Raw genomic sequence first — 11,028 nt, forward strand, 5'->3', positions numbered from 1 at the left:
CCAGCGGCTCGCAGAGACATGGCGCGGTCCCAAATTCCATCGAGAAACCTCAGTGCTTCCGTTTCCTCTTCATATGCACCAGGCAGGCGAGTCACCTCCATCCTGAGCGCCGGTGCCCAGTAGAATAAATATTTCCGCAGGTACCAGCTCACCCACTCACCGACGGGGAGGGTGTGGAGGGGGCAGTCAGTGTGTGTCCGACGGAGGGGGGGAGAAGACAGAGTCTGCCTCGGATCACGGCAGGAACGTCAAGCAGAACAATTAACACCATTCAACTGATGTCTAAAGGAGTCTCCAGCGCTTCCCCATGTGAGCCAGTCACATGTCTCGTACAGCCCAGGCATCCGGGCGCGTCACGTCCTGCCACGACCCAAGGTCAAGTCAGCGCCTGCCGCCGGCAGCCCCGCGCGCCCCGGGCAAACCCCAACCCCTCCAGGACACCCCGCTGCGCACCCGTCCCGGCCACCTCCGCCCCACAGGCGAAGCGGGGTGGCCGCGCCGGTGCCGTGAGAGGAGAGCCTTACCGTTCTCACCTCCGGGGAGGTGGGTATAGGGAGGGAGCGGAGCCTTGCTGGCTGGCGACGATGGCTGTGGAGGAGAGACCTGCAGAGGAGAAGCGGTGTTAGGAGCCGGCAGCCCACGACGGGCACGCAGCCGTGCCGGGGCAGCTGGAAAGCGCCGTATTTGGTCAAAGCAAAGCTCGGCACGAGGGCTCACGCCGCCCAAAGGTGGCTACGGCTCCTTGCTGGTTTCCCTGAGCCGTGCCCGCGGCCCCGGCTGGGTGCCGGGGTGAGGTTCAGCTCTCACCTGTTGCATAGGGCAGGTTGTACTGCGCCGGCAGCAGCGAGTACCCGAGGTGGTGGTGGTGGTGATGCGTCGAGAGCAGGCGCTGAGACGGAGAGGTGCGGGGCCGGTCGGCGCTTCTGTCTCCCCCGCCGGCTCCCCCGACGCTGCTACAGCTCCCGCCGCCTCCCACCACCCCGCAGCCGCTGCGGTCCCGCTCCTGAGACGTCTTCTCACTTATCTGGCAAGGAGAAAGCAGACCCACACTGAGGGACACTACCTGCTACCCCAGGGTGCAGGGCAGCATCGGACCCATGCTGCATGCTCACAGCTGCCCCATTGGGATGATATTCCCTAAAGGCCTAAAGGCTCCCCATGACACTACTGGGAGATGACAGGATGGCCGGTGGCCAGCCCAAAAGCAGTAGGGAGGATGCAGGTCCTGTTTGGGAGCAGCTCTTTCCTCACTGTGTCAAAGCTCCATCTCCCAGCTCAGCCCCAGAGGAGCTCGTGACCCTACGCTGCCGCGGGATGGAGACAGCCCCTGCATGCCACCCACTAGCACCAGGGCTGAGGACAAGTGTCGCCCGGTCACTGCAGGGCCTGCAGAAGCCCCAGTGCTTCCCTGGGCCAGCCCTGCCCGCAGGTTTGGCTCATCCAACCCAACTCCACGGCCCCAGGTCTCCTACAGCAGCGGGAATGGCAACCCCCACCCCCAGCAGGCAGAGTTGCTCCAGGCTGGTTATAGGATCCCTGGATCATCCCGAAGCTCACGCACGGAGCTGGACAAAGCCAGCACCTTCCTGACCCTCACCGTGGGTGATTTGCTCTTGTAGTGGCTGGCGTGCTGCTGCAGGATGTCCAGGGCCTTGGACTCCGAGCTGGATTTACAACTCACGCTGGGGCTGGCTCGGGACTTGTCACTGTCGTCGCTCCCCGACGCCTTGCTCCCGTACGGGGAGAAGGAATAGCTGGAAGGTAGGTATGATCCTGCGGACAGGGGGGAAAAAGCAGTCAGGGCATGAGGAGTCCGGGTGGCACAGCGGGAGCACATGTACCTCCAGGAGCAAAGAGGATGTCCCACAGCCGTCCCCTCCTCCGGGACCAAGGACAGCCTGGGAAGGGACGTCCCTGAGAAGACCCCATCTCCCTACCTGGGTAATTCTGCATCATGACGGTGGGCATGGCCCGGTAGCTGGGGTGGTTGGGGTCGTACGACTGGCTGTAGGAGTAGCCGTGCATGTAGGGGATGTAGGACTGATGCTGCGTGAGGGGTGAAGACACAGGGACGTGGACACTGGGTCTGGGGTCCTTCCCCACCATGCGAGCCTCCTCGGTGGGGGTCAGTTTGCACTCAGAGCTGGTGCTCTCCTTCCCGTCCTCCTTGGATGCAGCTTCTTTGCTTCGAGTTCGTTCTTCCTTCAACTTTCGGTCCCTCTCCTCTTTCCACCGCTCGTCCTCCGTCTTGATGTCCGAGTACTTTGCCGGGTACACATAGGTCCACATCCGGGGCTCGGCTTCCTGCAAGAACCAGCCGTCAGAACACCTGCCTCCCCCCAGCCCTGCCTGCCCCAAAACCAGGACGGATTTGGAGACCAGCAAACCCCACTCCCCTTCCCTGGGCTCTCCTTGGCCCATCCGTGGCCTCCCAGCCCCATCCTTTTGCTGGCTGCAAGAGAACCTCATGGGGTCCCATCACAAACAGAGGACAACACATGTTCTCTGCTGACGGCCCTGGTAAAGCCCTGCAGCAAAGCCACAGTGAGGGGCTTCCTCCAGGAGAAAGCTCACCACCGGGCTGGCAGACAGGAGCGAGCGGGCAGCGGGAGGGCATTACCTGTCTGTACCAGAGCACAGGGTCCACCTCCGCTTGCCGGCCACACTCAGAGCCAGCCTTCGTCTCGGCAGTCTCCTTCCCGAGGTGGCTGGCCTCGCTCAGCTTCACCTTGAGCCCCTCGGCGACCTGGCTGCCGGAGAGCTTGGAGGAGTCCTCCAGCTTGGGGATGATGACGGATTTGGCCATATCAGGACCTCCCTGCTCCTTGGCCTTGCTCAGCCCTGACTTGACGAGGTCCGTGAGACTCGGGGCCTTGGTGAGTGTAGGGGGCATGGGCGGCTTTTGCTTCCACTCCTCTTTGAGCGCTGCCTCCCTCTCCTTCAAGCCCAGCTCCGCCTTCTTCTCCAGCCCTCGCTGCTGCTGCTGCTCCAGGCTCTGCCGCTGCTTCTGCTGCTCCTCGTACTGCTGCCGGTAGGCAGGGTTGGTGCTCAGCAGGTGAGCATGGTAGCCCTGCTCGTTGTAGCCGTAGGGGGGCACGTAGGCGTACTGGTTGTAGTAGAGGGACTGCATGTACATGTTGGGACGCTGCTGGATGACCGAGGGCTGCTGGCTGGAGCTGCCGAGCTCCGCTTTCTTCTCTTCGCAGCCTTCGCTCTTCACCTTCACCTCCGGGTTCTCCTGCTCCTCATCCTTCTTCAGCTTCAAGGCCTGCGTGTCGGCCGCGGCTTGGCCACCAGGGTTCAACGGCCCCGGGCTTGCCTGGGGGTAGCCGGGGGAATAGTAGGTTTCAAAGCCTTGGTAATAGGGAGACTCTTTGCTCTGCGGTTGTGGGGGAAAAAGAGCTTTTTTGGCGCCTTCCTTGACCAGCTGCTCCGGATCCTTCCCCTTCACACTCTCCAACTTGCCCTCCCCGTCCTCCCCGGCGTCAGAGATGTCCGAGTAGGCCGGGCTGTTGGTCTTCACTGAGCTCGCCTCTGCCCCGTTCTGGGTGACGACGTGCAACGGGGTCATGGGTTGGGCTGGGTTGGTGTTCTCCAGCCTGCTGGCACCACCGATGGAGGGGCTCGGGGCGTTGTCAGTGAAGCTGTAGATTTTATCCGCCTCGGCCTTGATGCTGGCGAGCCGGCTCTGGTGGGGGTCGGACGAGCCATTCAGCAGCCCCTCACCTTTCGTCCCCAGGTCGCTGGATTCCCCCCGGAAAGGGCTCTTGCCTTCCTCTGCTCTGCAGGCTTTGCCAGGAGTCAGAGGGTTTTCTACCTCCTTGGGTTCCTTCTTCTTCTTGTCCTTCTTCTTCTTCTCCTTTGAAGGGGTGAGGGCAGGGTTGACCGCAAAGGGTTCTCCCATCACCGTAGGCTTGGGCTGGATGGGTTTGAGCTGAGGGCTGTTGGGCATGGTCTGGACCACGGTGGTGGCGAGGCCCGTGGAGGAACCAGGGGTGGCTGTGGTGAGGGTGGCGGTCTGGAAGGTGTAAATCGGCTGGGGGGGGATGGCTGGCGCAATGGGTCTGGCAGACTTCAAGCTTTTGGATGGGATCTTCTCCGGCTTAGCACCAGATGCCTTCTTTGACTTATCCTTATCAACACACCGCTTCTCCAGCGAGTCAAAGCCGTCGTTACTCGTCTCATCGGCCACCGATGGACCATCTTCAGAGCCGTCATTGGACAGGGCACCCGGGTCGGTGTCTCCTTCCCCACCCAGCTTCTTCTTGCAGGGGACCTTGGCGCTGAACTTGCTGGATGGGGAGGGACTGTGGGGCTCCATCAAGCGCACCTTGGGGGTGGCTGAGCGCGCCGGCGAGAGCGAACCCTTCTGAGAGACAGCGGCGCCGTTGCAGCTCCCAATGTCCGCGTGCAGGGAGGGCTCCTCGCCGTACTCGCTGTCCACGTCCGCCTCCAGCTTGCTGTCGTCGTCCGTGTGTGCGTGGGCCTGGTGGTACTTCAGCCCGTTGATGTGCTTGTACTTCTTGTTACAGTTTGGGTGGGGACAGTCAATGAGGATGGGAGAAGGGCAGTTTCGGTCAAGGACAGCCGGCTCCACCTTGCCGGCAGCGGGTGGCACGGCTGCCGAGCCCATCGAGTTCGTGCGGATGCGTTTGCTGCCCTTGGAGTCCTCCGAGCTGGAGTTCAGCTCCATGTCGGAGAGGGGTTTGCTCTTCCGTTTGGTGACGGAGGAGGGACTGGCCTTCACGTCCTCCGCAGTGCCGCCGGGCGGCGTGCGGTGGTCTGAGGAGTTCTGGCTTCCCCGGCGCCCTTTGCTGTTGGCTCCCGCTCGCGTCTTGCTGCTGGTGCTGGTCCCTTTGCTGTCCGAGGTGGCGGCGGTCTCGTTGACGGGTGTGTTGCTGTTGGGGCGCATGCGTTTGCCCCTGCCCCGGCCGTTGCGCATCTCCAGGTCGCTGGTGGGAGAGTCGCAGAACCTGCAGGGAGGAGGACAAGGAGGTTTTAATGGAGAGACGGCTGTGCCAGACTAAGCTGTCCCCGCTGTGCGGTGGGGACCCCCCTCCTCCCTCGCTATCAATCCCGCAGGCTCATCCCCCCACCACTCCAGTAAAGAGGAATCGGCAAGAGAGATCCAACGGCAAATACTTGACCGCTTCCAGTCTCCGGGACGAGGGAGCCTGTGACCGCAGGGGCAAAGAGCCGTGGGACCAGCTCAGTTGGCCAAGGAGGAGATGCTACCCCCACGGCAGCCCCACGGGCACAGGGCAGAGCGTACTGGGTGCCACGGGGGCCATATGTGGCTGGGGTTGCCCTCTGCGCCCGGGCACTGCTGGACCCCGCTGCCCACTTACCGGGGAGGTGCCCAGTCATGCTGCGTGCAGTCGAGCAGCGTCCCCACGTATGTCTTGTTCCTCCAGGTGACGTTGACCACCAGCATACCTGTAAGGCAAGGGGAGAGGGTCAGACGGGACCAGGCGTGACCCCACGGTGTCTCACCCTTCCCTGGGCATTAAGGCAAAAGGGGATCTACCCCTCGAGGTAGGCAGGAGGAAGAGCTCAGCTCTAGGGCCGGAGGAAGGCAGACAAGGCGTCTTAGGCTCTCGGGAGATGTCAGACCCCGGGCTCTGGGCTGGAGGGGCACCAAGATGGGAGCTGGAGACCACTGGCTCATCCCCTCTCTTGGTACAGCTCTGGCTGGTGTCTACCCAACCTCTCCTCCTCAGTGCTCTTCCCTATTTTCACAAGGATGCTAAAACCAGTGACCCCCAAAGGGCTGCAGAGTTTTGGCCTTGAAGATCCACGTTGGCTCCACGTGCACTCGGGTAGGATAGGGAAGGTGATCTCCAGGGAGCGAGGGCTGGGAACCCACAGGGGAGATGCAGACAGCCCCCGGCAAGGCTGGGGAGCCCAACGTGGAGCTGCAACCCCTCCAGCAGGGCTATGTCCCCCATGTGTGGTCGTGAACCCCACAGCCCTCGGGAAAAGGCTGTTATTGCCACTAGATGGCAAGCTGAGCCCAGCATCCCCACGCAGGTGACCACCCCTGGCAGAAAAACCCAACCCTGGGGAAACAACGCTCGTCCCCTTGTTTCGGTTTGCTCCCGCACCCCCCGTGACACCCATCAGCCTCATATCTCTGCCTGCAGAACCATCCGTGGGGCCACATCTTCTCCCACCATGGAGAAAAGGCATCGGGCATTCGGTAAACCTGACGGTTTCAGCTTTTTCACACCAATTCAAGAAGAGAAGCAGCCTGGCTCACGCCCGTGCTGAGGACACGGACCCTCAGCATCAATTCTTGGAGGTGGGGGGTTCTTTCGCAGCATCACTCAGCTTTGTGGATATTTGCTCCCTGCCACAGACCACTCTGATTACCGCAGAACCAATCTGACGGGGAGCGGAGTCCGTTGCGCCGAACGCATTTATCTGAGGCAAGGTAAAAACTCGGGAGATATGAAACTCGTTTGCAAGGGTTGATGAGCGCGGCAAGATATACAGCCACACGGCCCTGGGAGATGGATGGAGCCGAGGGAGCCCAGAGCAGCTGTGCCTGAAGCACGTTTATAAATCTCAGCCCGTATCGCCCGTTGTGCCGTGCCAACAGCCAGCTGCAGGCTTCGGGGGGATGATATACAGAGCCGAGGTCCCACACGTGGGTCTCCTTCGGAAAGAGAAATGAAATGCAGATCTTGTCTTTCTTCTTCTCCTCCTGGAGAACTCTGGGTGTTCTGGTGGGAGCAGGTCATGGGAATACATGGTGCCAACACAAGACCTATAGCCGGCTCATCCTGGTGAGCAGGAGAAGCTGGGTCCTGCCTTTGGAGGAAGGTGCTGGGGACCTGCCTTAACACGCACGTGGCTGGAACGCGATGCTGGAGACAACGCGGGGTACAAATGAGCGGCGCAACCAACTGCCAGGAACCCGCAGCCCCACACAAGGAGAAAGGGGGATGCTGATCCCAGGTCTTCACCCCCTATGCCTCCTAACGTGGCTTTTTTTGGGAGGCAGAAGTCTGTCCCCCCTTTCCTTAAAACCCAGGGAAGCGGCCACCGTGTCGTGCACCCCAGCCCAAACCTGCCATCCCCAGGACACCTCCGTGGAGCCACCACGGGGTGCTCCCAGAAGCCTGAGAAGGACCAAGCGTTGCTGAGGGACAGCAGCCCCAACTTAGACCCCATCCTGGGGACCAGCCCATCCCTCGTGGCCACGGGGCTCAGAGGAGCAGCTCCCTCTGCCCTCCCCGCCGCGCAGCCAGTGCCGGTTCAATCTCTCTTTGAAGCCAGCGAAGACCACGCGCTGCTGGAAGTTAATTGCGCGACAAGCCACTGGAGGCTCTTGCGCATCCCGAGGCTGATGTGCGATATTAGAAAGGACGTGCTGGTTTGTTTTTTTTTTCCCCACCACCACGATCACAGGAGAGAGATGAAAGACGAAGGGACGAAGCGAGCCGGCGCGCAGCCGTCCCTCCCTTCCCCGTTGGAGCATCAACCCTCCAACACACACCAGCCTATATTTAACCCGCTGCAACCAATCATACCAAATCCCCTCCTAATCCTCCAACAATAACCCAGGACAATTTAAACCCCAGGGATAGATCCTAAGCAGCTTTTTTCACCCGCCGTGTCCCGCTCCTGCGGCAGGATGATGAGCAGGCATGGGTAGGGCAAGGGCGGGCAGCGAGGAGGCAAGGCACTCGTGTCCCCAAGGCTGGTGATGCTCATGCACAAAGAGCCAGCAGAGATGCTCTTGCAGAGGAGGAATCCCACTCGGATAACTGCAGCCCGACCTGGTTTCACGGGAAGGTGACACCTTGGATGTTCTTAAGCAATCGATGCCACCCAAATGGGGCTCAGCACCCCAGTCACCGCGTATTCATGTCACCGCAGAGTCACACCCCAGCAGGAAAAATTAACGGAGGGCTGACGGTGCCAGGTTGCTGTCTAAAAAGACGGCGTAGGAGATTATCCATTTTGACAGGATTAAGAGATAAAGGGAGCTGAGGGATGCAAAAAAGCACCGCCTGGTCCTTGTACGGTCCCCCCATGGGTGCTCTGTAGCAGCAGAGCTGGGTGTACCCAGCTGGTGGGGACGTGGGATGGACAAGGACAACACTGCACAAAGTCCTCGGTCCTAACGCATCTGCAAATTAGACCAGACTAAGCCTTTCTGATGGATAATCCCTGCTGGGGCACAACTCCTCCATCTTAAAATGTAGGAGGTGTCTGCTTGCAGACTGGGGCTGTGGACCCCAGGAGCCATCGCATTGCAAAGATGAAGCCCTCAAGCCCAGCCAAGAACATCTCAAAACTCTGCTGAGAAACCAGGGCTCCAGCACCTGCAGCAAACAGGAATACCTTCAGACCCGCACACGGCCAGTTCATTGCATGGCTCAACATCACCCAACCATGATGCTACTGGACCAGCAAGGTCAGGTCCTCAAGCATCGTGGGGACTCTTAGGGTTGTTGGAGGAGCATCCCCAGCCTTGGGGAGAGCGAGGAGATATTGCCTCTGCAGTTGGAGAGGGCAGGCACTGACAGCTCTGCTCGTTTCCTGCTAATTTTGGGGTGTGGGGGATGTCTGCAAGGCAAAGGGACAACAGGTGGTGGCATTTCCCACTCCGAGGAGAGGCAGTTTGCCTGCAGGGCCATGAACCAGCTCAGATGCAAGGCCGGTGTAGCCCCCCATCCCGTCTGCACCAGCGAGCAGCAGCAGGGATCCATCCTGCACTGATCCTGTTCCAGGGCACCACCAAACCTCCAGCACCTGGAAGCGTTCAAGGTACTTCTTCCATTAATTTCTCCTCCAGCTGCATCGCTTTTGGGATGCCCGGGCTTTGGGATGCCCCTTCTTCCACGAATTCCTCCTCCAGCTGCATCACCCTTGGGGGGGGGGGGGGGCAGGCTTTAGGATGCCTCTTCTACAGTTCATTTACAGAATCACAGAATGGTCAGGGTTGGAAGGGACCTCTGGAGATCATCTAGGTGATGATGATCTCCAGATGCCCGCCAGAGCAGGGGCACCTCCAGCAGTGGCACAGGACAGCATCCAGGCGGGTTTGGGATGGCTCCAGAGTGGGAGACTCCCCCACCTCTCTGGGCAGCCTGTGCCAGTGCTCCACTACCCTCAAAGTAAAGAAGTTCCTCCTCATGTTAAGATGGAACTTCCTATGTTCAAGCTTGTGCCCGTTACCCCTCGTCCTATCACTGGGCACCACTGAAAAAAGACTGCTCCCATCCCCCTGGCATCCTCCCTTGAAGGATTTGTAAGCGTTAAGATCCCATTTCCCCTCCAGCTGCATCACTTTTGGGATGCTCCAGCTTTGCCATAAGCCCTGCTCGCATGCAGGGAGCCTGGCCTGACCCGTAGCGCCCAGGTTCTAGGGCACAACACCCAAAGCTGGTGCATGGCCACGTGCAACAGCTCCGCTGCTGCTGCCAGGAGAGCAGAGGACAGCACGTAGCAGGGGATGGCCAGCACAAGGGCCATCTCGCCCAGCAAAAGGGCCACCTCGCCCAGCAAGGAGAGAGATCACTCAGCAATTGCCACACAGGGAAAACGGGCTGGGGAAGTTAATTTAATTTATTGCCAATCAAATCAGAGTGGGATAATGAGAAATAAAACTCAAATCTCTCTCCTCTTCTTCCTGGGCTCAACTTCACTCCCAAATTCTCTACCTCCTCCCCCTGAGCAGCACAGTGGGATGGGGAGTGGGGGTTATGGTCAGTTCAACACATGTTGTCTCCACTGTTCCTTCCTCCTCGCTCTTTTCCCCTGCTCCAGTGTGGGGTCCCTCCCACGGGAGACAGTCCTCCACCAACTTCTCCAACGTGGGTCCTTCCCATGGGCTACAGTTCTTCATGAAGGAAGAAGTTCTCCATTTAGGAAGAAGTTTTTCCACTTTAAGGCTGGTGAGTCATTGGCACAGGTTGCCCAGAGAGGTTGTTGAGGCCCCATCCCTGGAGGTGTTCAAGGCCAGGCTGGATGTGGCCTTGGGCAACCTGGTCTAGTGGGAGGTGTCCCTGCCCATGGCAGGGGGTTGGAACTTGATGATCTTCAAGGTCCTTTCCAACCTAAACCATTCTATGATTCTATGAACTGCTCCAGCGTGGGTCCCTTCCCCAGGGTGCCAACCTTCAGAAGCAGACTGCTCCAGCGTGGGTGCCCCATGGGGCCAGAAGACCTGCTCCAGTGTGGGCTCCTCTCTCTCCACAGGCTGCAGCTCCTGCCAGGAGCCTGCTCCAGCACAGGTTCTCCACGGGGTCACAGCTTCCTTCAGGGTACATCCCCCTGCTCCGGAGTGGGGTCCTCCGTGGGCTGCAGGTGGATATCTGCTCCACCATGGACCTCCACGGGCTGCAGGGGGACAGCCTGCCTCACCGTGGTCTTCACCACGGACTGCATGGGAGTCTTGGCTCCAGCACCTGGAGCACCTCCTCCCCCTCCTCCTTCACTGACCTTGGTGTCCGCAGACTTATTTCTCTTACATCGTCTCGCTCCTCTCCCCCAGCTGTTGCCCAGCAGTTTTTTACCCCTTCTTAAATATATTACCACAGAGGCGCTACCGCCATCGCTGACGGGCTCAGCCTTGGCCAGCGACAGGTCCATCTCGGAGCTGGCTGGAGCTGGCTCTGTCGGACACGAGGGAAGCTTCTGGCATCTTCTCACAGAAGCCACCCCTGGAGTTCCCCACTACCAAAACCTTGCCACACAAAGCCAATACAGTCTCCCAGGCAGGGTCAGAGGGAGACAGGATCTTTCCATTAAACCATGTGGGTATGGAGGCTCAGATGGTGGATTAGTCACTGGTGGCCATCTAGCGCCCTGCTTTCCAAGGGACAGGAGGGCTACAAGAGGGGCCTCGCATGCTGGAGTATGGAAAAAGCAGCAGGAAAACCTTCAGCTTGGGTCACACCAAGGGACAAGGAGCCAGCAAGAATGTGGCTGTAGGTCCTGGTGACCAAAGTGGGAAGTCGCACCACTTGTTGCTGATCCCATGGAACGGGCATTTCGTTCACCAGGACCTGCTGA

At 59.8% G+C, this 11,028-nt stretch overlaps 1 protein-coding gene across 1 annotated transcript in view; it reads right to left on the minus strand.

The window, feature by feature from the left end:
• Window positions 1-529: 529 nt before the first annotated feature.
• Window positions 530-11,028, minus strand: part of LOC104293615 (zinc finger protein 609-like) — a 16,965-nt gene continuing 6,466 nt past the window's right edge. The window contains exons 2-7 of the mRNA XM_009893130.1: window positions 5,349-5,436; window positions 2,621-4,973; window positions 1,938-2,304; window positions 1,598-1,773; window positions 808-1,024; window positions 530-603 (exon numbers count right to left, since the gene is read on the minus strand). Coding sequence (XP_009891432.1) covers window positions 530-603; window positions 808-1,024; window positions 1,598-1,773; window positions 1,938-2,304; window positions 2,621-4,973; window positions 5,349-5,436 — 3,275 coding nt within the window. The remainder of the gene's footprint in view (window positions 604-807; window positions 1,025-1,597; window positions 1,774-1,937; window positions 2,305-2,620; window positions 4,974-5,348; window positions 5,437-11,028) is intronic.

The sequence above is a fragment of the Charadrius vociferus genome, unplaced genomic scaffold (assembly GCF_000708025.1).
Source record: "Charadrius vociferus isolate BGI_N301 unplaced genomic scaffold, ASM70802v2 scaffold399, whole genome shotgun sequence".
In the NCBI taxonomy this organism is placed as follows: Eukaryota; Metazoa; Chordata; class Aves; order Charadriiformes; family Charadriidae; genus Charadrius; species Charadrius vociferus.